The sequence below is a fragment of the Corythoichthys intestinalis genome, chromosome 1 (genome assembly GCF_030265065.1).
Source record: "Corythoichthys intestinalis isolate RoL2023-P3 chromosome 1, ASM3026506v1, whole genome shotgun sequence".
Lineage (NCBI taxonomy): Eukaryota > Metazoa > Chordata > Actinopteri > Syngnathiformes > Syngnathidae > Corythoichthys > Corythoichthys intestinalis.
This window is the reverse complement of record NC_080395.1, coordinates 16640076-16667158: the sequence shown is the minus strand read 5'-3', so window position 1 is coordinate 16667158 and position 27083 is coordinate 16640076. Positions and strand designations below refer to the sequence as shown.

Sequence of the window (27083 nt, the reverse complement as noted above, 5' to 3'; positions counted from 1 at the left end):
TGTTGTGGAGAAGTTTAAAGCCGGATTGGGATACAAAAAGATTTCCCAAGCTTTAAACATCTCAAGGAGCACTGTGCAAGCCATCATATTGAAATGGAAGGAGCATCAGACCACTGCAAATCTACCAAGACCCGGCCGTCCTTCCAAACTTTTTTCTCAAACAAGGAGAAAACTGATCAGAGATGCAGCCAAGAGGCCCATGATCACTCTGGATGAACTGCAGAGATCTACAGCTGAGGTGGGAGAGTCTGTCCATTGGACAACAATCAGTCGTACACTGCACAAATCTGGCCTTTATGGAAGAGTGGCAAGAAGAAAGCCATTTCTCAAAGATATCCATAAAAAGTCTCGTTTAAAGTTTGCCACAAGCCACCTGGGAGACACACCAAACATGTGGAAGAAGGTGTTCTGGTCAGATGAAACCAAAATTGAACTTTTTGGCCACAATTCAAAACGATATGTTTGGCGTAAAAGCAACACAGCTCATCACCCTGAACACACCATCCCCACTGTCAAACATGGTGGTGGCAGCATCATGGTTTGGGCCTGCTTTTCTTCAGCAGGGACAGGGAAGATGGTTAAAATTGACGGGAAGATGGATGCAGCCAAATACATGAACATTCTGGAAGAAAACCTGTTGGTATCTGCACAAGACCTGAGACTGGGACGGAGATTTATCTTCCAACAGGACAATGATCCAAAACATAAAGCCAAATCTACAATGGAATGGTTCAAAAATAAACGTATCCAGGTGTTAGAATGGCCAAGTCAAAGTCCAGACCTGAATCCAATCGAGAATCTGTGGAAAGAGCTGAAGACTGCTGTTCATAAACACTCTCCATCCAACCTCACTGAGCTCGAGCTGTTTTGCAAGGAAGAATGGGCAAGAATGTCAGTCTCTCGATGTGCAAAACTGATAGAAACATACCCCAAGCGACTTGCAGCTGTAATTGGAGCAAAAGATGGCGCTACAAAGTATTAACGCAAGGGGGCCGAATAATATTGCACGCCCCACTTTTCAGTTTTTTATTTGTTAAAAAAGTTTAAATTATCCAATAAATGTTGTTCCACTTCACGATTGTGTCCCACTTGTTGTTGATTCTTGACAAAAAATTTAAATTTTATATCTTTATGTTTGAAGCCTGAAATGTGGCGAAAGGTTGCAAGGTTCAAGGGGGCCGAATACGGTACTTTTGCAAGGCACTGTATATACATATTATATATATAAATATATATATATAATAAGCGTGTATGTAAATTTAGTAGATTAAATTAGCCTAATTTGCCTAACAAAAGTCTGCTATCTTAAATGCTACAATTACTAACTTATTTACAATTTTCATATCGAACTCAACAAACTGTAGCTGTAGACTTAATTACAAATGCACACACAAACATGTATTAGCTGAAACAACTTACAGCCTTATGTGGGTCAAACCAGAGCGCAGCTGTCCTTTATCCATGCTAGACGAGAGTCTTCTCCTCAGTCATAAGGCAACACTCTGGCCAGATCCAGTGCTGCCACCAGAGGGCAGTGTATCCTCCATCATTAAACAAAATACAATACTTTTGGACTTTTTGGATACCGGTAGTTATTTTGTAGGGTTACTTAAAGGGTTAATTCCAACAAATTTAGATTATGATTTTTTTGCCATATCATCCACCACTACTCGTATATGTTTTTCCCCTCTTCAATGTGCAGTTTTTGGCTGGTGCTAAAGACCAAAAAACATGGAATTTGTGAAATTGAGTTGACTATCCATTTTGTTTTGTAGGAGAGAGACCTGGAACGTTTGCGACGTCAGTGGTTGGCAGCGCTCACCAAGAGGCAGGAATACTTGGACCAGCACTTGCAAAATCTGGTTAGCAAAGCAGGTAGGCAAAATATTAGACGGTTATGTTCTGATTATTTTATAAATCTTAATCCTGAGTGTCGGCATGCAGAAAAAACTGAAGACGACATGGAGAGGGAAGCGCAGCTGCTTGAATGGCGCTTGACACTGACAGAAGAGCGCAACGCCGTCATGGTGCCATCAGCAGGCAGTGGTATTCCAGGAGCCCCTGCAGAATGGTTTGTTTAGGTTTTTTTTTTTTTTTTTAATGCATTTTTTTTACCCAATGTGTGTTCAACTTTAAATTTCATGAAAGAGACTTTCATCAATGCTGATGGTCACGTTAATAAACTTTTGTTTTTGTCCACAGGGTTCCACTCCCAGGAATGGAGACTCACATTCCAGTCCTCTTTCTCAACCTCAAACGTATGTCAAAACCTTTTGGTATAGGAAGTACTTTACTCACTTTATATTTTTATGGATACAGGTATTTTCAAACACATGTCAAATAGATTTGGGACAAAATATTGTTTAAAAAATAATTCACATTCTGAAGTAACATGTTTAAAACATCTGTAAAAAGGACCCTCTGTAAGAAGCTATAGCTACGATGACTTTGACATCCCTGCTGTATATAAATTATGGTACTTTCGATTTGTGTTTCCAGCTGACGACTTGAGCTCCCAAGACCAGTTTGAGGTACCTGACGCGGGAGGCTGGGACGCCACGCTCATCGGCGAAGACGAGGACGACTTCTTTGACCTACAGATCGTCAAACACTACGACGGCGAGGTAAAGAGAGAATGCGTTGCGATTCAGAGCTCGCTTAATTGAGCTTCGTCTTGTTCCCAGGTGAAGGCGGAAGCATCGTGGGACTCCACCGTCCACGAGTGCCCGCAGCTGAGCCGCGGGGGCGCTTGGCCCGACAGCCGGGTGTACCTCACCGTGCGCACGGTGGTGCAGCTCAGCCACCCGGCCGACATGCAGCTAGTGCTGAGGAAGAGAATCTGCGTCAACGTCAACCCCGGGCGTCAGGGCTTCGCGCACAACTTCCTCAGGAGGATGTCCGCGCGCAGCACCATCCCTGGATGTGGCGTCACCTTTGAGGTGGTCTCCAACATCCCAGGGGTAAGGATGCCCACCACTAAAGCAGGGTTTCTCAAACTTTTTGAGAGTCAAGAGTATTTTTTTTCCTTTTCGTTAGGACTCCCCTGGATCAGAGGACAGGGAGATGCTGGCCCGCCTCGCCGCTAACGCTCACAGCAGCGAGTCGGCCGATGACGAAGCTGCTATTGAGAAGTACTTGCGCAGTGTGCTCAGTCTTGAGAACATCCTTACTCTTGACAGACTCAGACAGGTATACGACTAAACCAATCACCTCTGTACTATTTAAATACCATTATCCCTGCCTGGCTCAAAATGCCTGTCCTGTCTTGCGTCTTCCCGTCATATTACACTCCTGTCCCATCATGTTTCATCCAATGGTTTCCCTATTTTGTCATGTCACATCCCATCCTAACCTCTCATCCATTGATGTTTTGATGATGTCAATATCGGTTTTTCATTATCGGTTTTGGGCCAATACACATGTTGCCTTCAAAATGAATGTACATGGAAGCCTTCTGCCTTTGTACAAGGGCTGGTCAGGGCTTAGCACACCAGTTATACTTCTTGACCATTAGGTGTCTCCAAATTAGGATGCTTATGTGAACGACCATTTCACCTGGGCATCACAATACAATTAGCCATAATACGTTAAATCCACGACCGCATATATCGGTATCGGATTTTTTGAGTTTGACAATTTCGGAATATCGTTTTCGTATTTAAAGTTATCGTTATTAAATGGTCATTATCGGACAACTGTAACAAATATTTCGTCAATTCTTTTCATGTCGATGGCGAGCTAAAATCGTGTCTTGGAGGACTAAAACATGTCGGGACAAATGGCAGATCTCGTCTGACGAGTCGGCAACGAAACGAAAATGCGAAATAGTTTCTGTCATATGTTTACAATGCGTGAAATTTTCTTATTGTTCGTGTAGTACGTTAGCCTGCATCGTAGCAGTCTTTGAGTCGTGTAACTCATGTTACTTGTGCTACGCCCCCCCCCCCCCTTATCCCTTTACTGGTGTTTGGGATGTGCTCCAGGCTAGGCTAGGCTCCAGGCTTGCGTGATTTGAAGTACATTATAAGATTTGTTTTCCTATGTTTGCAAGAGAGATTATGCAATGGTACTTTCCCCTTAAAAGGTCTGTACTGAGTGATCATCACACACTAAATGTAACTCGTAGTGTTAGCAAAGCATTCGCGTTAGCATTAGCATTTAGCATGGGGAGCGTAGTCTTAAATTCCTTTACTTTTTTTTTTTTTTTGCATACATTTCATGGCGTCCAAGTGGTTAGAATTAGTAACTAGAGCTGGGAATCTTTGGGCACCTAACGATTCGATTACGATTACGATTCAGATGGTCCGATTCGATTCTAAAACGATTATTGATGCATTTTTGTAAAATATTTTGTACATTTGTTCCAAAATTGTTCAAAAATACTCTCAGGCTAAACCAAACTACTATTTCAGTATCAAGTTAACATATAGCAGTAAACAAATATACAAAAATAACAGTAAATAAAAAACTCCAGTCCCCATTCTGTATCAGCAGCTTTAAACTACATTCAATTAATTTAATGTTGCGAATCAACCGTTAAAGTTGTTAAAATTGCTCCCGTTAATCCATAATTTCCCTTTTGTCAACTTTCGACATGTGAAAATTTTAAAACTATTTTAAAGATAGATTCAAGTCAATATTTTACCGATTTAGGAGTATTTTAGATAAAAAGTTAATTAGGTTTGCTTGGAAGGTTCGCTACAACAGCCTTGCAGAGAAGTGTACTGATTTAAGATGGCGGCCATTTACTACGTCTGCATCTAGCTTTTTGTAGATGTGCTACAAAAGCTACCGCTACCGTAGTGCATCTAGTCTTATATAAATGATATCTACCGTAACATTATGTGGATAACGTACTTTTGTAGCAGCTTCAGGTATGTTGTTGTGTTTTTTTATCTCGTGGCATGAGTTGAGCTAGAGCCGTGAGTTGAGCATTGGCATTACCCGAGGGGCTGGGTAATGAGAAGCATGATGTTTAGCTACTCTCGCTCCGTTGCTCATTGACCGCGCGGCGCGCTGAGTGTGTTGTACTTCCGCTTTACTTGGCATATTTCAATAATCGGAATTTGGATGTTTGTGAATCGTTCTCGAATCTTCCACGGCCGAATCGCGAATAATCTAAGAATCGGAAATTTTGCACACCTCTATTAGTAACGTACTGTTTTCCTGCTAAATGTGTATTATTATCACCAAGTTAGCGATGTCCTTGTGGATGCTACTATATGCTCGTCTGTCAATGTCCATTTGAAATTGTTATTCATTTCTGGACATAAACAAGGACAAAAACTAGAGGAAGACTAACACAATTTGAAATGACTAAAATATGACTAAATCTAATCAGTATATTGGTCCAAAAGACTACGACAAAAATTAAAAGGGCTACCAAAAATAACATTTAATCATTTCATTTCCCATCCTTTCCTCGGAATCATATGTTGTCCTGTCTTTTCACAATCTATCCAGTCACATGTCATTTATCATTTCCTCATTTGATCATTTCATATTCAATCCCTCCCAAGATGGTCAAATTAATTGGCAAACCCTGTCCCAGCACTTTGCCATTGCACTGAATTTCATTGAATTTTTGTTTGTTAACATTGTATTTCAAGGCTGCCTTTTTGTAACACTCTACGTTTAAGTATTCTTAATAAATAGCATATAATAACACATAATAGTCATACTTTCAAAAATATTGTCGACTCAACATTTTTTCAAATGCAGCCCCCCCACACACACACACACACACACACACAATTAAGCGGTAGATGATGGATGGAAGGAAAAAACATGGTGGGCTTCTCTACCACCAGGCTTTGCAAAATTTCTAAAATATGACTCTTATGTACTGCAAAATCATTAGCCCCCTAAATATTTCTGGTTCAGGACTGACAAATAACTTATTTGGGAGATTTTTTTTTCTTAATGTTTCAAAAATATAATGTTTGGGTGAGTTTTGTACTTTCTTAACGCACACAAAAAAAGCAAAATATGTAATTCATTTTTAATTGGCATGAACACTTCTTTATTCGTGTGTTGAAGGAGGTGACGGTGAAGGAGCAACTCGCCGCCAGAGGACGAAACAACCGGCGAAGTCTGAGTTCTCCATCTGTTAACAGGGTAAAAGTCATAAATTTACCAACTATGATTAGATTTACTGGAATAAAGTAATATATTGTCTGATCGCAGCTGTCTGGAAGTAGACAAGACTTGTCCACCACCTGCCTGCTGGAAGACAAGGTAACATACAGTGGGGAAAACAAGTATTTGATACACTGCCAATGGGAAAACCCATTGACAGTGTATCAAATACTTGTTCTCCCCACTGTACATGCTGAATTATCTCTTTCAGTGCCATTGACTGGCATAAACGTCCAAATGGACTGGACAAAATTTGCCAAAGCTTCTTTACACTGCACTTGTGTGGTTTTTAGGGTCGCTGGGAGAGTCAGCAAGACATCTTCATGCCGTCTGCGTATCACCGCACACTTCCGCGTCCGGCTTCGTCTCCCTCTACCTACTGTCCCTCACCGCCAACGCCGCCATCGTCCAACGCTGTCAGCTTACCGCAGGAGCAAGAGCAAGGTAGACTTCTGGAACCTCGCCGCTTCCATTCCATCATTTCTCCATCTTCTTCTTCTTCTGCTGCTGCTTCTGCTGCTGATGAAAACAAAACAAAAAAACCTTGTTGTTGTTTTTTAATTTTTCTGCAAATCAGTTGTTTGCTATCATTGGTGTTGGATTGCTCGTTGCTACTTCTCTCCTAATCTTTCACGCTTCCTTTGCTTCCTGCACTCCTTGTCTCCTTCCGCTTCCTACTTGTCCCCCCTCAGGTCGTTCAGGACTCGCTGCCTCTTATCTTTCAGTCAAGGCGTTGGTTCCGCAGATGCCCAAATTGCTCAAGTCTTTGTTTCCGGCGCGCGACGACAAGAAGGAACTGAGGCCGTCGCCGCACAGCCAGCAGGTGGGCCTGCAGACCTTTTACTTTTCGTCTTGGTCTTAGTCTAAAATACTTTTTAGTCTTAGCCATACTTTAGTCATTTCAATATGTGTTTACCTTCATTTATTTTTAATTGACGCTTTCTCAAAATGTTTTTGACTGTAAAATTCAAAAGTTTTAGTCCAATATCAAAAAAGGTTTCCTCCAATTTCAAATTAACATTAAAAGACGAGCACATATTGCAGCTTCTACAAGGACACCAACAATTTTGTTATGATAATACACACACCACAGAAAAGTTATTTTAAATAACAGGTAGTACCCATGTTACGACGTACTCGACTTCTGCAATTTCGACTTTACGACGCCGGAGTCTCGTACGCCATTTTGTCTCCTGTTGTTGTTTTATTTTTTTTAGTTGCAAAACAGTAACTCATTCTACCTCAAGTCATCCTATTTTTTACTTTACTTTATTAATGCGACGTGTTCTGCCCTCACTAACGTGAAGTTGTTCATCTTTCAGACATCAAACAAGGCAATTGTGCTTTTTGAAGCTTTTTACTTCCTTCCAATTTGTAAATAAATAAATCTCAGTACGAGTTATAATAGTTTGTTATTAAAACCCCTCTTAATGTTTTAACGCTTCAATAAAATTTGTAAAATTATTTTAACTAGTAAGTTGCCATTTTTGTTGACGCCACATGGCTGCATTGCCGGAATTTCACGTGTCACTCTTAACTCATTCACTCCCAGCCATTTTCACCAGAGCAACCCTCTTCGCTCCTGGCCGTTTTACTGGATTTTGACTGATTTTTCAAGGCCCACAGAAAATTCTGTTCTATTGCTATATAAACATGGAACCCACCAAAAGAAAGATTAGACTCTATTCTTTCAGCAGGAAAAAAGTACGTTTATATCTTTTTCCATTCTTTAGAAATCAGCATTAAAAAATAGTTTAGTTTGAGCAAATGTTCTAATTTCTGATGAAAAAAAAACGGGAAATTGAGCTTTTTGTAAAAGCATACAATTCAAACATAACTTTGACTTTAACACAGCTATTTTTTGCTTTAGTTACAGTGCCTTGCGAAAGTATTCGGCCCCCTTGAACCTTGCAACCTTTCGCCACATTTCAGGCTTCAAACATAAAGATATAAAATTTTAATTTTTTGTCAAGAATCAGCAACAAGTGGGACACAATTATGAAGTGGAACAAAATTTATTGGATAATTTAAACTTTTTTAACAAATAAAAAACTGAAAAGTGGGGCGTGCAATATTATTCGGCCCCCTTGCGTTAATACTTTGTAGCGCCACCTTTTGCTCCAATTACAGCTGCAAGTCGCTTGGGGTATGTTTCTATCAGTTTTGCACATCAAGAGACTGACATTCTTGCCCATTCTTCCTTGCAAAACAGCTCGAGCTCAGTGAGGTTGGATGGAGAGTGTTTGTGAACAGCAGTCTTCAGCTCTTTCCACAGATTCTCGATTGGATTCAGGTCCGGACTTTGACTTGGCCATTCTAACACCTGGATACGTTTATTTTTGAACCATTCCATTGTAGATTTGGCTTTATGTTTTGGATCATTGTCCTGTTGGAAGATAAATCTCCGTCCCAGTCTCAGGTCTTGTGCAGATACAAACAGGTTTTCTTCCAGAATGTTCCTGTATTTGGCTGCATCCATCTTCCCGTCAATTTTAACCATCTTCCCTGTCCCTGCTGAAGAAAAGCAGGCCCAAACCATGATGCTGCCACCACCATGTTTGACAGTGGGGATGGTGTGTTCAGGGTGATGAGCTGTGTTGCTTTTATGCCAAACATATCGTTTTGCATTGTGGCCAAAAAGTTCAATTTTGGTTTCATCTGACCAGAGCACCTCCTTCCACATGTTTGGTGTGTCTCCCAGGTGGCTTGTGGCAAACTTTAAACGAGACTTTTTATGGATATCTTTGAGAAATGGCTTTCTTCTTGCCACTCTTCCATAAAGGCCAGATTTGTGCAGTGTACAACTGATTGTTGTCCTATGGACAGACTCTCCCACCTCAGCTGTAGATCTCTGCAGTTCATCCAGAGTGATCATGGGCCCCTTGGCTGTATCTCTGATCAGTTTTCTCCTTGTTTGAGAAGAAAGTTTGGAAGGACGGCCGGGTCTTGGTAGATTTGCAGTGGTCTGATGCTCCTTCCATTTCAATATGATGGCTTGCACAGTGCTCCTTGAGATGTTTAAGGCTTGGGAAATCTTTTTGTATCCAAATCCGGCTTTAAACGTCTCCACAACAGTATCTCGGACCTGCCTGGTGTGTTCCTTGGTTTTCATAATGCTCTCTGCACTTTAAACAGAACCCTGAGACTATCACAGAGCAGGTGCATTTATACGGAGACTTGATTACACACACGTTGATTCTATTTATCATCCTCGGTCATTTAGGACAACATTGGATCATTCAGAGATCCTCACTGAACTTCTGGAGTGAGTTTGCTGCACTGAAAGTAAAGGGGCCGAATAATATTGCACGCCCCACTTTTCAGTTTTGGATTTGTTAAAAAAGTTTTAATTATCCAATAAATGTTGTTCCACTTCACGATTGTGTCCCACTTGTTGTTGATTCTTGACAAAAAAATTAAACTTCATATCTTTATGTTTGAAGCCTGAAATGTGGCGAAGGGTTGCAAGATTCAAGGGGGCCGAATACTTTTGCAAGGCACTGTACATCCCAAACATCTGAATAATGTTTTCCTTTAACAAAATAACATAAACAACAAGACAAATAGAGCTTTTGATAGCAAAGTAACAATTTATTTACACATAACTAAACTACTGAACTGAGAGATGACACTGTTGTGACCGCGGCTGTATCGGCAGACGGGGTAAATTTTTCCCTCATCGCCGCCTGTCTCATCAAGATAGATTTTTTTTTTTCAAATCTTCCTTTTGAAGTGACCACTACCTCATAACAGAATTCACCTAGGGAACTTGTGTGGGGCATGTGCCTTGCGTTTTACATCGTTCTCCACATTTTTCTCACGCGTCTTACTTATTCCAACTTCCGTTTCCTGACTATTTCAATTCATTCAGTTCCTTGCATGGTCCGAAATGAGTTCTTACCAAATGCGCTACTGCCCTCAAGTGGCCAGTTTTATTGCTTTAAAATGGATTTTGAGCGTTGTGCTTTGGAGCCAAGTTGCATCAGAACCTAGAGATGTCTCTTGTGGGAAAAAAAAACGTAAAAGACGTGTAAATACGTTTTTGGGACACTGAAACAATTAAAAATAGAACATATTTATACGTTTTTGGGAGCAAATGAGTTCCAAAAAAAAAAACCAAAAAAAAAACTCTTTAGTTATGTAAGATAGTGATTTAAATACACCACAATGTGTCAATTGCGAGTTTTAAATTAATTAGGGATCAAGCCAATGAGCGCGTTTTGTCCCTTGGCTGACGGCGTAGTTTTCTGTTTAATCCACAGTGGGGTGTAAGGCAGAGAGGAAGGAGAGTAGACACAGATTCGTAGCTCGGACCGCGCCGTTTATTGGTATAAGCTTCAGCAACTCCTTCACAACATACATAAGTGTAATATAGTGAAAATACAACAAAAATAATTTTCTCTCAAAAAATAATGTTCACAAAAAGAAAAGTGCTGCAATCTGTATTAATGAGGCCCTATCTCACACAGTAAAACATCAATGCAAAGAGAACTGGCATTCACAAATTCACAATCAAAATAGATATGCAAATTACACATAAAACTTACTCAGACTTTGTTCAAACTCTAAACATTTTAGCAACTAGTTTAGCTCAACAAATACACTGGATGGCAATATTTAGTCACAATATACAAATATGATGCTGGGAGCCATTATCAGGAGTCTAGTTTGTTGTGAAGACAACACTCAAATGAATGTAAATCACAGTGGACCAGCACTAAACAGAAAAGTATGGCGTCAGTCGAGGGACAAAACACTCATTGGCTTGATCTCTAATTAATTTAAAACTCGCCATTGACACCTTGTGGTGTATTTAAATCACTACCTTACATAGTTAAAGAGTGACACTGTAAAGTACGGCAGTGTGGTCATGTGATGTCACCGCCCTGCGACATTAACAACAATGGCGAGCTACGAGTTTAATTCAGTTAGAGCACAGGTGTCAAACCGATTCCAGAAAGGGCCAAGTGGGTGCAGGACACCTTTTCACCAATCAGAACTTTTACATGTGTAATCAGTTAAACTTTGTCAGGTGCAGCTTTTTTCAGTAGGAAGTTCATTGGTTAAACTCTCTGCACGGTATCGGTTGGAACAAAATCCAGCACCGACTTGGCCCTTTCTGGGATCGGTTTGACACCTGTGAGTTAGAGAGTCTGCTGCTCAGGCATAAGGTGACAGTACAGCCAGACCCAACGCTGCCACCAGAGGGCAGTATATCCTCCATCATTAAACAAAATACAATACTTTTGGACTTTTCGTATAGTTATTTTGGGGTACTAAAATGGTTCATTCCGATTTACGCGGAAATTCGTTTTACGTCGCCAGCTGGAATGGAACTCGTTCGTGACCTGGGGATTTGCTGTAATTATACCTTCCTAGATGCCACAGACTGTATGTATTTAAAAAAAAGTTGTCCAAGTGTTTAAGAGAACGCTTGCCACGCTAAAGTTTAGGCTAATACGAACTTGAATGCTATGTTAACGCTACGAGTTACATTTATTGTTTGACTAGCAGTATGGTCCGACGTTACCGGGCATACTACTTCTACATGGTTATTAGGGCCAAGGTTTGATAAATCAAAACATAAGAAACTTCAAAATCAGGGCTTCCCCACAATTTTATTTTAATGTATGCTGTGTGGATTTATTGAGCAAAAACGGATTCGTTACTGTCTCATTAGGTTTTAGCTTGGCATTGTCACGTCATCGTCATGAAAAAATTATTCGACAACGTAATATTTTTGTTTCCGTCATCATTGACGGAAAACAACCATTTTGAAGACCCTTTTTCTCAATAAGCAAACTGATGTTTGTTTTTGTTTGCATTGTCCAGCAGCACGTGCCGCGCATCGTGTCGCCACCAGGGGGAGACGAAAACCGACTAAAGGTGGACACGGTGAGAATCCCTGCTTGCTGCCTGCTTTTGTCTTGTCACACTCCAATTCAAATTAAATGGATGTTTGTTTGGTTTAACTCCATAAATGTCGTCGTTGTCCTATGTTGGCAAATCTATGTTTCATTCAAGAGCAAGCATGCATCCACTACCGCTTGGTTCATTTGTCGCATTCGCAACTCTAACTCCGGCGTAGGATTTTTTTTTTTCCAATTCACAAGCTTATTCCATCAGATTAGTCAAATTAATTTAATGATAATTAAGTCATAATTTTTGTACATGAAAGAAAGTCTGCTTTAAATCATATGATTCTAAGGGAAATGTAAATACTTGAATAGTATTAATATTACATGAAAAAAGACATACGTTTTTTAATGTAAACTCATAAATTGACAGTAGTTGGAACTGTCATGAGTAAATTTGTCAAAATTATAACAAAATTCATGTAAATGTACAAAAAACTAAGACTTGGGTTAGTGTTTTAACTTGGATTATGTTTCAGTGCCATCGATGCCATGTCTAGCTCTTTTGTTGGCAGCCAATGAATTAACATTTGAGAAAAAATACATTGAAAGCCTATTTAAATTTACATTTACATTTGGGATACCGAAGTTGTAATATAGCGCTAAAACAGCTGCAAATTAAGCTGACACTGGTTTTGGTCGTGGGCAGGCCGCCCCTCTCCCACGAGCACCAGCCAGAGAGCGGCGCTCCGACCCGGCCGACGCCCCTCCTCCTCTCCCCGCGCCCGACCCGCATGACGGCACCCCCCTCAGCCCGCTCAGCCAGTCGTCCAGCGGCTACTTCTCGGCCAGCGTTTCCACGGCGACCCTGTCCGACGTCCTACGACCCCCCTCCTCTTCGTCCTCGTCCTCCTCCCTCGTCCTCGCCGACGCCGCCAATCACGACGGCGCCGCCTCGCGCCGCTTCCTCTCTGAACAGAAGCAGACGGACGACTGGCTGAGGGACGGCGTCCGCGTGAACCTCGGGACCGGAAAGGCAGGCACCGTGCGCTACGTGGGAGCCACGCACTTTGCCGAAGGCGTTTGGGTGGGCGTGGAGCTGGACTCCCCCGCAGGTGAGAACTGATTCTTTTGTGATGCATGCAAACTCCTTTGTTAAAGCAATAATAAGACAGTTGTATGAAAAAAGTGACTTATAGTGCGGAAAACACAGTACTTATTCTACACACTGTTACTGTATCAATGATAAATTTGATGATGTTATAATACATTACGAAAATACTGATAGTGAAGAAGCAAAAAAAACTCCTTAAAGATAAAATACCTCTTATTGTGTGGCCATCTTTCTCTTTTCATCCATTTTGGACTCGGACGAAGCCTTTGGTCAAGTGAAATGGAACCTCGTAACCTGGCTCGCCAGATTGATTGTTCGATACATCCCCTACAAATATATTCAAGAAATCAACTGTCCCCTACAAATATATTCAAAAAATCAATCTGGGAGGAACCTTCAAAAAATATACGGATGCTTTACTGGACGATGGGTTCTCTCGTTACACTCTCGTTTCCTGTCCAAAAAAAAAAAGCTTTTAGTGGCGTTCTTTCTTCCTCCTTTAATGAGGAAATTGAATGTATTTAAAACAAAAATTGACCTATCTACAAAAAAAAAAAAAAAACATAATATTCGAGCAGGTAGTCGATTCCTGGTCACGTCTGAGGCTCCCGCATCTCTCTCATGATTGGCTCGCCATCAAAAGGCAACCAATGTAGTGCAAGTACAAGTAATTGTACTAAAGGTGCACACAGCTGCGGTAATTGAAGTACAGGTGCACACAGCTGTGCGTAATTGAAGTACAGGTGCATACCGGTGCGCGTAATTAAAGTGCAGGTGTGCGTAATTGAAGTGCAAGTACACACGGGTGTGCGTTATTGAGGTGCAGGTGTACACCAGTGCGCGTTATTTGAAGTGCAGGTGCACACAGGTGCCCGCCATTGAAGTGCAGGTACACACGAGTGCCCACAATTGTAGTGCAGGTGCACATGAGTCCCCGCAATGGAAGTGCAGGTGCGAGCAATTGAAGCGCAGGTCCACACAGGTGCAAGCAATTGAAGCGCAGGTCCACACAGGTGCAAGCAATTGAAGCGCAGGTCCACACAGGTGCGAGCAATTGAAGCGCAGGTCCACGCAGTTGTGCGGAATTATTAGCACAGGTAAGCGTAATTGCACAGGTGCATGTAATTGAAGTGCAGGTGCCCACAGGTGCGTGTAATTGACGTGCAGGTGCACATGGGTGGGTGTAACTGCAGTGCAGGTGCACACGGGTAGCGTAATTGAAGTGCAGGTGCACACGGGTGCGCATAATTGAAGTGCAGGTGCACACGGGTGCGCGTAATTGAAGTGCAGGTGCACACGGGTGTGCGTAATTGAAGTGCAGGTGCACACCGGTGCCCGCAATTGAGTCCAGGTGCTCACAAGTGCGTGTAATTGAAGTGCAGATGCGCGTAATTGAAGTGCAGGTGCGCACAGGTGCAAGTAATTGAAGTGCAAGTGCACACCGGTGCCCGCAATTGAGTCCAGGTGCTCACAAGTGCGTGTAATTGAAGTGCAGATGCGCGTAATTGAAGTGCAGGTGCGCACAGGTGCAAGTAATTGAAGTGCAAGTGAACACAAGTGCCCGCAATTGAAGTGCAGGTGCACACAAGAATGCATAATTGAAGTCCAGGTACACACAAGTGCGCATAATTGTAGTACAACTATATGCAAGAACTGGCTGTGATTGATCATTTTTCAGTGCCACTGACGGCAATAGATGTCCAGTCCAGTCTTTTCCCACTGTCTTAAAAATTTGGACGTCTGGCACTGTCAATGCAGCCAATGAGTTAAATGAGTGTTTATTAAAGGTAAAAATAAAGATTAAAATTAATTTAAACGTGTGCTCCTCCCCCAAGGTAAACACGACGGCTGCGTGGGCGGCCACCGTTACTTCCAATGTCGGCCGGCGCACGGCATTCTGGTCCGGCCCGAGCGCCTGACCTGCCGCGACGGGCGACGCGGCCCCCCGGAGCCGACCGCGCCTCGCGCCGCCCACGTTCCCGTCCTCAAAGGTGAGAACCGGAAGTCCTGGAGCAGCTGAGACAGCGCTTCCAAACACCTCTCCGGAATTCCTGCGGCCATCTCAGGGACCACGGGGGGGGGGGGCGCTTTTTTTAACGGTCTGTGTGCAATAAGTCAGCTTTCGGGCTCCGTGTTGACGTCAAGGATGACGCACGGAAGCCGCGCGTAGTGTTTGAGTAAGTGCATCTTATTTTGAAAAGACTCCGGAAAAGTCTTGTGTCGTTGGAGAAACGAGAAAAAAAAAAAAAGCTGGGGTGCACTTTTTAGTGAACATTCCGGTGACGTCCGCGGAAAGGCTACTTCATGAAGTAAGCACGTTGCATCATGGGAGATGTAGGACACACTTGTTGAGCCTTCCGCGTCTATTTTTAACATCTTTTTTTTTATTATTATTTGTCATGACTCACCACGGCAATGGGCGGGTCAGTAAATATTTTAAAAGTTGTTAATACACACAAATAGAAATATGGATTCTTTTATCAGTGCCAAGAAGGATTATCAGGGCCACACTGATGATTTCACTAAAATAATGGTAGTTCTAGGAGCAATAATTTATGGATAAAGTGGCCAAAATGTTATACATCACGTTTCATTTTCATGTCTACTATATTGTGACAATGCACATTTATGAAAAAAAAATCATAATTTGGGTAAAACGTTAGAAATATAAGTTTTGAAACCTATTCTGGAAAATCTACCTGGGGGAAAAGAATGCCGTTAAAAATAAAAGAAAACCATATTTATTCTTCTGTATAATTATTAACCCTTTCAGGGACAGTGGTCACTACAGCTAGTCCGTATTTACCGGACTATAGGTCACTCTGAAGTATAACTCGAACTAGCTATAAAATGTGTCGGCCAGTTTTACATTTTGGACGATGTCTAATTATTTAATTTAGTATTATATAAGTCGCACCTGAGTTGCAGGCTCAGCCAAAATAAAAATAAAAAGTGCGACTGATATGATAAATACAGTTAATTAAAAAAAAAAACCTTCAGAACTTCAACCCTTTATAGGGCAAGTGACTATTTTTGGAAATTAAAAAAAAAAGCTTAAATTTAAGCAGTCATTATATATTTTTTAAATTACAGTGGTACCTCTACTTACGAAATTACAGATCGTCCTCTGTTTATGAATGAGTTCCGTTCATGCGCTCGCGATGTAACGCGCTTAAGTAGGAATTATTCCTTTAAAGAGCATACGACACCAGAAAAAAAGTCTTAAATGCCATTATTATGTGAATTAGAATCATATTTTGAGACGATTCGACCATATACAACAATTTAGCAAAGCGCAGATGACGAGAAATTAGTCTTTTAATCTGCCGGTTAGCCACGCCTACAATTATAGGGCTTTAGCGTCCCCAACAGGTGGATGACGTCAGCGGTAGACTAGGCTCATTGGTTTTACTATTCAGCCCATTGAGGGGGAATTGTTCAGAACGAGGAAAATGAGACGAAGAGAGCTGCAAAATGTCATTGTTTCAGTCTCTCTACTCCCAATATTTTTACAGGATATTCTTTTTATCCAAGTATTTTCCCCAATAGCTATATAAATGGCTTGAGAAGGACCAGTCAGCCCGTCGAGGGGGAACTATTCACAATGAGGAAAACGCGACGAAGAGAGCGGCAAAATGTCATTGTTTCTGTCTCTTTACTTCAATATTTTTACAGGATATTCTTTTTATCCAAGTATTTTTCCCCAATAGCTATATAAATGGCTTGAGAAGGACCAGTCAGCCCGTCGAGGGGGAACTATTCACAATGAGGAAAACGCGACGAAGAGAGCGGCAAAATGTCATTGTTTCTGTCTCTTTACTTCAATATTTTTACAGGATATTCTTTTTACCCAAGTACTTTCCCCAATTGCTAAATAAATGGCATGGTCATGACAAATAACTTGTGCTAAATGGAATATAAAATAATAAAAATCCATTTATTCAAGACGACATGGCAAAATTACTCCATAATGGTCAAAACAGTCGACTTTACCTTTACTGTCACACCTGCCGAACGATATTTTATGACACCTAAATCGGACATATGTCATTTCCCTTCCCCGGCTTCGGAGAATGTAAACAGACCAGAAGGAGTGACAGCTAGCCGACATGCTAACCCGAACCGAGGGATGTTTCAAAGTCTTCGAAGTGGAAAATCACACATAACTAGCCTGGATTATTTGACATGACGACCCGGTTGTCGAGTTTCTTTGCGGATCGGCAAACCGCCCGGCGGAGAGCAATTTACAGTTCGTTCCCTGGAGGAGGGTGGCTGGAATTGTTGTGTAGCTAACGTGCTAACAGCTAACTGCTAATTAGCGTGAGGATAGCTTTTTACATGCCTATCAATGATCAAACGTAAGTAGTCCTTTATTTAAAGGAATTTTATAGTGTTTACTTTGTAATCACTGTATTCGTATTTGACATAATACAAAACAAGATGTTTACTCACTTCCTTGTAAGTCCAAAGGTCCCACAGTAAATATCCACGGTGAATGGGAACCTTTTGAAACTCCAAAAAGGCGCATACGCCTCTCCCGCATACAGAATGATTTTTCTGCAGCCGTTTGGCTGGCGTGATGCAAAAAATAAAAGTATTAATCCGCAAAATCAGCTGAATCCTTCGTCCTCATACACAACAGTACACTGTAGCGTGAAGAGGACGTCTTCTACCGTACACGTCACAGCGCCCTCCTCCTCAATGCGAGACCGAAGCCGGAAGTCACTCATTTTCCTGGCGCGGGATTCAAAAAACTAAATAAATATAGCGATCGCTTCCACACACATCCAAGCGGTCCATATCATTCAGGAGCATAAAATACCACATGTATTATGAAATAAACATGCTTTTTCGTGTCACAAGCACTTTAAAATCCCCAAAACACCCTCTAAATTAAAAAACAAACAAAAAAAAACTATCCAAAAATATGTATTATACAGTACGTCATTGTACTGTCTTCGCCAAGACATTGGAGCTAAGTCCTAGCTAGACAGTGAGCTAAGCTCCGAAATGGCAATGTCAGATGTCCGTGTGATTTGCTGACTTTATTCAGATGCTCATGACATTAACTCTTGCTGAATGGAACTAAAATATAATTAGATTAAATCAGACCCATCTTCAATAACAGCATTTCAAATTTGCGTTGACAAGTAGCTGCTCATACAGCAATAACAAACGATTGGCATGTATCGGTTAGCGTCCGCCCCAATTATTTGACCACAATTGAAAACACACAATAAACAGTGCAAAAGTACAGTACAGCCGTTGCCTCTGGATCTTTCACAAGCAACAAATGTGCGCGCAGGCTGTCACCTCTGTCACTCGGCTGACGACTGGTTTGTGTGTGCGTGTGTGAGGTGGGCGGCGCGTGTCTGTACATGCGATCGCTTCTTGTTGTATGCTTCCTGCGCCGGGCGTAAGTAAAGTCAAAGTCGAGTCTGTCGTAACCCAGGGACTACCTGTAATTGGTCCTTGAAGTAATTTCGTAACCTGAAAATTTCGTAAGTAGAGACGCATTTTCCTTGTAAATGCCTTAATCCGTTCCGAGCCACCCAAATTTCAGATGTAAATCTTTTATAATGCATAAAAATGCGTCAAATACATGTTATAATAAGATTATTGCACAATAAACATAAAATCAGAGTTGTGCATAATGTAAAAAAAAAAACACGAATAGAGTAAAATTTAAAAGTTAATACACTCATGTAAAGCTGTCGGAATACCAGGACGCTGGGATACACACATACACTAGAATTCCCTCTTAGCCAATTGGATGCCAGGAATGCTCGGCAAAAGCCAATGGCAGAGCAGCTTATAAGTATGTGACGGTTAGTTAACTCCGGGAGCTGCGAGTGCCAGCCATACCGTATTTTTGCCTTTCGTAACAAGAGGAAATATTTTCCTGTTGAGGCGTCTTTACCTGAAATTCTGTATGTAGAGACGTTCGTAAGTAGAGTTACCACTGTATTGATTAATAATAATACCGATTAATTTTATATTTTTATATAATACATTTATGAATTAACACAAAGTTAACAAAATTAAACACATGAAATTTAAATGAATAAAAACAGAAAAACACTCAAGTAACACTGTAATATATATTTTTTGCCTTTGTTATTAACTCTTTGCAAGCCATTGATGGCGATAGACGTCCAATTCATTTAACGGGAAAGGGCTGACTTTTAATCCTAATGTTTGAGTGGCAATGACTTTTGCACAAGTGCATGTACTTGTCGTACTAGTACGCACAAGTACACGTACTTGAACTATCAGCAGACGCTGTTACACGCCAGTACACATACTTGGAGTGTTGTACACACAAGTACATTTAGTTGTAGTACAAGTGCATGCAAGTATAAGTACACACAAGTTCTGGTAATTGTAGTACAAGTACAGGTAAATACATGAACTTGTAGTACCAATACACACACGTACACACACTTGTAGTACAAACTCACACACGTACACATACTTGCAGTGTAAGTGCACACAAGTACACATAGTTGTAGTACAAGTACATGCAAGTACAAGTTCTTGTTGTACAATTAATTGTACTAGACGTACACATAAATACATAAACTTGTAGTACAAATACACGCATGTACATGCGCTTGCCGTACAAATACACGCATGTACATGCGCTTGTCGTACAAATACACGCATGTACACGTAGTTATGCACACTAGTACACATAGTTGCATACACACAAGTACATAGTTGTAGTACAAGTACATGTAAGTACAAGTGCTTATAGTACAAAGTAATTGTAGAACAAGTACACGAAAGTGCACATACTTGGATTTTAAGTACACACAATTACACGTAGTTGTAGTACAAGTACATGCAAGTGAAAGTTCCTGGAATAAAAGTACACACAAGTACACGTAGTTGCAGTAGTAGTACATGCAAGTACAAGTTGTTGTCGCACAAGTAATTGGAGTACAAGTACACATAAATACATGAACTTGTAGAGCAAATTCACGCAAGTACACATAGTTGTAGCACAAGTACATATACTGTAAGTACAAGTTCTTGTAGTACAAGTACATGCATGTATATACGCACTTGTAGTGCAAATACATGCAATTACACGTACCTGGAGTGTGAGTACAAGTTCTTGTAGTGAAGTAATTTTCATACAAATACACATAAATACATGAACTTGTAGTACAACTACACGAATGTACACGTAGTTGTACTACAAGTACATAAAAGTACAAGTTGTTGTAGTACAAGTACACATAAATACATCCACTTGCAGTAAAAAATACATGCATGTACACGCACTTGTAGTACAAGTACTTATAAGTTCTTGTAGTACAAATAAATGTACATGCACTGTAGCACAAATACACACAATTACACATACTGAGAGTGTAAGTACATGCAAGTACATGTAATTGTAGTCAAAATACACACAAATACATGAACTTGTATTACAAATACACGCAGGTACACACAGTTGTAGTACAAGTACATATAAGTACAAGTTCTTGTAGTACAAGTACACATAAGTACTTGTAATACAAATGCATGCATGTACACACACTTGTAGTACAAATACACACAAGTACACATACTTGAATTGTAACTTGTACATGAACTTGTACACATACATGCATGTACACACACTTGTAGTACAAGTACACACAAGTACACGTAATTGTGGTAAAAGCACATGTAAGTACAGGTTCTTGTAGTACAAGTACAAGTAATTGTAGCACAATTACACATAAATACATGAACTTGTAGTAAAAATACACGCATATACACGCACTTGTAGTACAAGTACATGTAAGTACAGGTTCTTGTAGTACAAGTACATATAAGTACTTGTAATACAAATGCATGCATGTACACACACTTGTAGTACAAATACACACAAGTACACATACTTGAATTGTAAGAACACAAAGCTACAAGTAGTTGTAGTACAAGTACATGCAAATACAAGTTCCTGTAGTGAAAAAACACACAAGTAATTGTTGTCCAAGTACACACAAATACATGCACTTGGAGTACAAATACACACATATACAGTGGGTTTTCCCATTGGCAGTGTATCAAATACTTGTTCTCCCCACTGTACACATACATAGTTATAGTGCAAGTACACGCAAGTACAAGTTCTTGTAGTACAAGTACACGCAAATATATGAACTTGTAGTACATACAAGTACGTGACAGTAAAAGTTTACGCAACAACTGGCTTTGATTTCTCTTTTTGCCCCTCCTTGTCAAAATGTTAGTCAAATGAGGGTCTTGTAAGGGTTAAAAAAAAAAAAAACTGAATTCGTGCACGCAAAAGTTGTCATAAAACTACTTTCACTAAAATCAAAGCGAGAATGACATACTACAGTCAGAAAATTCTTTAAAAAAATAAGCAGATTATTTATAAATATATTTGATTCATTGTCACAATACTTTTTTCTGTGTAACTCTTGTTACCTTCCAATTTCCTCCTTATGTTACAAATCAAGCTTGTAATATCTTCTCTGCTCAATGTGGCCCTAATAATGACAAAAGAGCATATATCTATAAATGAACGATAATCCTTGGTAGTGTGAACATCACGAGTAGTTTTGCGCATTATCAGACATATCACATTTTGTTTATTTATATTTGAACGTACACGCGTGCCTCTGCCGCACAAATATTTCATGAAGCCTTCTTCACCTATATTGTTCTTTCATGTTTTTCTTTTGTTGAATTGCACAAACGATTTTCTCGATTCATCGCTGCTAGAGGCACGCCCATCTATTTGTAGTCCACGCGCAAATTCCAATCTTTTTTTGATGTTGTTGTTGTTCTTACACGGAAGATAAACGAGACATGTTGGATTTCCCCGCGGAATCGGTGCAATCGTAAGAAATGAGTCGGAACGGTGCTAAGAAAGGGTTCGTTTTAAGTGACGTGATGGTTAGGGCGAAAGTGCTTTTATTAAATTGTGGTTTGAAGGTGAACGAGCAAGTCTGTGTGTTGGGTCTTAGAAGGTACAAAAAAAATAGGAGAAAAAAAAAAATCTTATGTAAGGTGTTATCGCCACCGCAATCTCAAAACTACTGTCAGTGGGTGGGGCTGCCATTTCGAAGAATAATGTTGTCATGCCCGTATCAGGGTCATACAAGACGAAAGGTGAAAGTGAAGCTGAAGATTTCATGAAAAAAAAAATCACAATTTCACAATAAAATCAAATAATAACAATAAAAAGTTATATATTTAAGCGGGGGAAGATTGCAATTTTAACACCGATAACAATGCCTTTTTAAAGTATTAAATAAGAGCCTTTTGTTTTGGCAATTACTAACAATTTTAATCTTTTTTGTTTGTTTGTGTAAACCTTTTCTCAAAAGTTGTAAATTCAAATGCTAAATTTTCCGTGACAATTTTATGATTTATTCTGTAAGGTCATTTTCAAGCTGTTTATTTTTATACAGTGATCCCTCGCTACTTTGCGATTCAAACTTCACGCCCTCAGTCCATCGCAGATTTTTTCCAATTAAAAAATAAATAGATCCAGACAAGATGTCCCAAGCTGATCATGTAGTCTCGCTCTCCCTCCTGCTGCTCTTTGTCTTAAGTTGCTTATTAAAGTTAACGATGATTGACAGATATTAAGGTTTAATGTTGCCATAGATGCTTGGAAGCCAAGCTTCAAAGCGCCACATGCGTCAATCATCATTAACTTGTTAAACAGTTGCTGTGGCAACTCATTGTGTGTAAGTGAGCAGCTTGAGCGGACTCACTCAATGAAGCATTTTATAAAGACAAGCATTTTTCTACTTGATTCTTGTTTAAAAATAATTCGGTGGGACAGTAACATGTTTAAAACTTATCATAATTATTACATTTGAAGTGCTTAAAAAACATTTATGAAAATACTAGTATATATACAGTGAAGAAAATAAGTATTTGAACACCCTGCTATTTTGCAAGTTCTCCCACTTCATCGTAGGTGCATGTCCACTGTGAGAGAGCTCCAGAAATCACAATGTATGATTTTAAAAAAAAAACTTATTCATTTGTGTTATACAACTGCAAATAAGTATTCGAACACCTGAGAAAACGACTGTTAATATTTGATACAGTAGCCTTTGTTTTGCAACAACACAGGTCAAACGTTTCCTGTAGTTTTTCACGAGGTTTGCACACACTGCAGGAGGTATCTTCGCCCACGCATCAGTCAGGTTTCTGGGCTGTTGCTGAGAAACACGGAGTTTGAGCTCCCTCCAAAGGTTTTCGATTGGGTTTAGGTCAGGAGACCGGCTAGGCCATGCTAGAACCTTGCTATGCTTCTTACGGAGCCAATCCTTGGTTTTCCTGGCTCTGCTTCAGCACGACCCATCTTCAATGCTCTGAGTGAAGGAAGGGCATGATGCTACAACCCCCATGCTTCACAGTATGGATGGTGTTCTTGAGATACTGTAGTACTCATCATTGTTTTTCCTTCAAACACGGTTTTACGACCAAATCGTTCTGTTTTACTCTAATCTGACCACAAAACTTGCTCTCATGACTCTTCTGCATCATCCAAATGCTTATAGGCAAACTAGCTGATAGACAGGCGTCTAAATACTTATTTGCACACGAATAAATTGTTCAAAAATCATGCATTGTGATTTCTGGATTTTTCTTTGTAGATTATCTCTCTCACAGTGGCTGGGCCGGCCCAGGCCATTTGGGGGCCCTAAGCGAAATAATGCAAAGGGGCCCATATTTTTGGCCCACCATTTCGTCACAGTGTACTGTGAAACCCATACATGCAATCCAACCCATACGTCCATATTTTGTATATCATTCAGATTTTGTTGCACTGCATACTTCAAACTTCTCACCCCAAATGATTGTCAGTACTTACAGTAGATAGCGCCAAACCTTTTTCTAAAAGAGGAAAGAAAGAAGTTAATGAACTTTTATTTTTTTAAGCTTGTAATCAAGTATCAAAACTCACAAAGGTCAAATAAAGCAAACTGTAGTAAACAAAATAGAATATAAATTTAGAAAATTGCCAGATTGGGGGCCCCCTAGTGGTCAGGGGCCCTAAGCAGCTGCATAGTCTGCGTATTGGCTGGGCCGGCCCTGCACAGCGGACTTGCACCTACGATGAAAATTTCAGACTCCTCCATGATTTCTAAGTGGGAGAACTTGAAAAATAGCAAGGTGTTCAAATATTTATTTTCTCCTCTGTGTACAAGTTTTTTTTTTTTAATTTTAGAAAAAAAAAAGTGAACAAAACATGTCTTTAATGTATCTCTTTCCAATGCTAAATCTGAATAAATACATTGATCGCGGTTTTTTACTTATCGCGGTGAGTTCCTGTCCCCATTAACCGCGAAAAATGAGGGATCATTGTAGTGTGAAATTAACTTTGCCATACTCAACAACATATTTCTCAAGATTTCTCCATAAAACAAAAATATGCAACTTTGGGACCGAAGTGAAGAAAGCTGTAATTTTACGAGAAAATTGTCAACACTAACATAAGGAAGCAGAACTTCAGACACGAGCTGAAAAATCTTGTATTAAACGTTACAAAATTGTACTTTTGAGGGCGGTTATAATATTTATGATTTTTTTGTGTGTGTGTTGTCGGGTTAACATTTCATTGTAAGGAGAAATTTTACGATAAAATAGTAATTCTGTGAATGTCATACATTCAAATGGCTCAAAAAGAAAACTTCCAGGAGTTTATGGGGGCTGTAGAGTGACTTTGACGGATGTTAGGGGTCACGGCCGAAATCCAGACGTTCTCACGTTGCTTGTATTTATTTGTTGATGTTGTGTTGTCAACGTACAGTAAGTGCGAATAAGCAATACAATCTTTGGTTGTTACTAAGGGATGCCGACGACATTAATACCGCAGCAACTGACAAACGTTTCATATCAGTTATTCGCAATCATCTTTCTTGCTATTGTATGTTTGGAGAGATGTTGAGCACCAATGTTTTATTTTGTGATGATTAATTTAATTTTCTGTCACTATGCTGCAATCCAAAGAGCGTGTATTATATGGAAAGAAACATTTATTTGTTTTGTTTTTTAATTTGTATCATTTGAACAGTAATCTGATAAAGAGAAATGAGAAATCAATTTGTGTTTTGTTCTTTGTCAAATGTCATACTTCAAGTATTGTCCACTGTTGTTTTGGCAGTGTTTTTAATTCATCCTTCTTAGTTTTAGTAGTATTTTTGCCATTTCAAAATGTCTTCGTATAGTTTTAGTTGACGCTTACTCAAAACTCAAAAAAGTATTTGTCCTAAAATTTGGAATGAACGTTGACAGGCGAGCACATATTGTAGCATCTACAAGGACAATGCCTAATTGATGATGATAATACACACTCAGCAGGAAAACAGTACATTTTCAATAAATTATACTAGAGCTGAAACGAATTTGAGTAACTCGAGTTTAAAAACTTATCCGAGTACCGTATTTTTCGGACTACAAGTCGCTCCTGAGTATAAGTCGATCCAGCCATAAAATGCCCAACGAAGAGAAAAAAAACCATACAAGTCGCACCGGAGTATAAGTCGAATTTTTGGGGGAAATTTACTTGATAAAATCCAACACATAGAACAGACATTTCATCTTGAAAGGCAATTTAATATAAAAATACAATAGAGAACAACATGCTAAGTAAATGTACAGTGTACAGTGCATGAACAACGAAATGTGAATATAGTGTCCTACGCTACGGCTCGGTCTGGGCTATACAGCGAACTCCCAAAAGACAATGCTGGACGTCCGTATAATTTGCTGAATCAATTTGGTCCTCGATAGAAAACAGGTTCGCATCAACGTAAATAAATGATAAATAGGTACTATTAGTAATAAGTAACAGGTTAGCATGCGTTCGTTATCATTAGCACATCGTTCAAACAACCACACAACTGGCTCTAAGTGTCCGATCGCGGGTGGAAAACACAACAACAACAGAAAAGATGATACAAGCAGGCGTAGCCTCTGTAGAGATGATTTAAAAGCATAAACAATGAAAGTAGGTTCGCAGCTGTCTATTCTCTCTCGCTGTAACTCGCCCACTCACTCAGAGTCAGAGCTACGTAGCTGTCCGTCTTCTTCTGGCGTGTGAGCACTCTTCTTCACGTAAACAAGTGCGAGTGCGCCCTCACGTGGGCGTGAAAGCGCCACAAACTAAATGCATCCATTTCAAGATAAAAAAGTCAATAATACAATTGAACATACACTGCCAAAGGCAGAACGCGAACCTGGCCATAGCTATAAAGAGTTATTCAGATAACTATAGCATAAGATCATGCTAACAACTTTACAAAACCATCAGTGTCACTGCAAAACACCAAAATAACATGTGAAATTATATCATAATGTGTTAATAATTCCACACATAAGTCGATCCTGAGTATAAGTCGCACCCCCAGCCAAAATATGAAAAAAAAAACGCGACTTATAGTCCGAAAAATGCGGTAATTTTATTCACCTCGAGTAATAGTTTCATTTCGACAGCTAAGTATCACGTTTTGCCCAGAATACTCTTAATGCGGGACAACGCGCTGATGTCACGTGCGTACAGGAAGAAGCAATTAAAAAAAAAAAATTTTTTTTTAAACTTCCTGCAGCTGACAGCCGCTACAAACGACGCCGACGTCGCTAAAAACTAGCCCGCGTGATGCTACGGTGGTAGCAGCAGGTAGTGTCTGATGCGTCTCATCGAGATCACATGTATGTTGAACTAGATGCGAAGTGACAGAGTCAGCGGCGTTAGTAAACAGCCGCCATCTTAAAGCAGCAGACATCTAAGCGCTAATAAGATTAACGTTACTGTCACTCGCTCACATAACGTTAGCCCTGCAGAGGGCTAGGTTTCTATTAATCATGACCACTGTCGATGCGTGGCTAACGTGTCTACCCTACAGGCTTTATTTGATCTGTGAAAACATAGCGCTGTAGAGTGATGAGGGTGTGAAATAAAAACTTAATAATGCTAACTGTCAATT

General features: G+C 40.1%; 2 protein-coding genes across 8 annotated transcripts in view; one reads left to right on the top strand and one right to left on the bottom strand.

Annotated features, from left to right (window-relative positions):
- Positions 1-21766, top strand: part of LOC130927837 (kinesin-like protein KIF13B) — a 132124-nt gene extending 110358 nt beyond the window's left edge. For 2 of the 6 annotated variants that reach the window (XM_057853915.1, XM_057853952.1), the window contains 13 exons: positions 1776-1875; positions 1945-2071; positions 2203-2258; positions 2500-2624; positions 2685-2960; positions 3037-3189; positions 6040-6117; positions 6187-6237; positions 6432-6582; positions 6831-6961; positions 11971-12033; positions 12703-13108; positions 14943-21766. In XM_057853915.1, coding sequence (XP_057709898.1) covers positions 1776-1875; positions 1945-2071; positions 2203-2258; positions 2500-2624; positions 2685-2960; positions 3037-3189; positions 6040-6117; positions 6187-6237; positions 6432-6582; positions 6831-6961; positions 11971-12033; positions 12703-13108; positions 14943-15127 — 1902 coding nt within the window. In that variant the 3' untranslated portion in view covers positions 15128-21766. The remainder of the gene's footprint in view (positions 1-1775; positions 1876-1944; positions 2072-2202; positions 2259-2499; positions 2625-2684; positions 2961-3036; positions 3190-6039; positions 6118-6186; positions 6238-6431; positions 6583-6830; positions 6962-11970; positions 12034-12702; positions 13109-14942) is intronic. The other 4 variants (XR_009066530.1, XM_057853944.1, XM_057853935.1 and 1 more) reach the window with 4 other exon arrangements.
- The window catches only part of LOC130927863 (homeobox-containing protein 1-like), a 55672-nt gene continuing 29871 nt past the window's right edge, over positions 1283-27083 (bottom strand). The window contains exon 10 of one of the 2 annotated variants that reach the window (XM_057853976.1): positions 1283-6657. The gene's annotated coding sequence lies outside the window, so the exon portion shown is untranslated. The remainder of the gene's footprint in view (positions 6658-27083) is intronic. The other variant, XM_057853970.1, reaches the window with a different exon arrangement.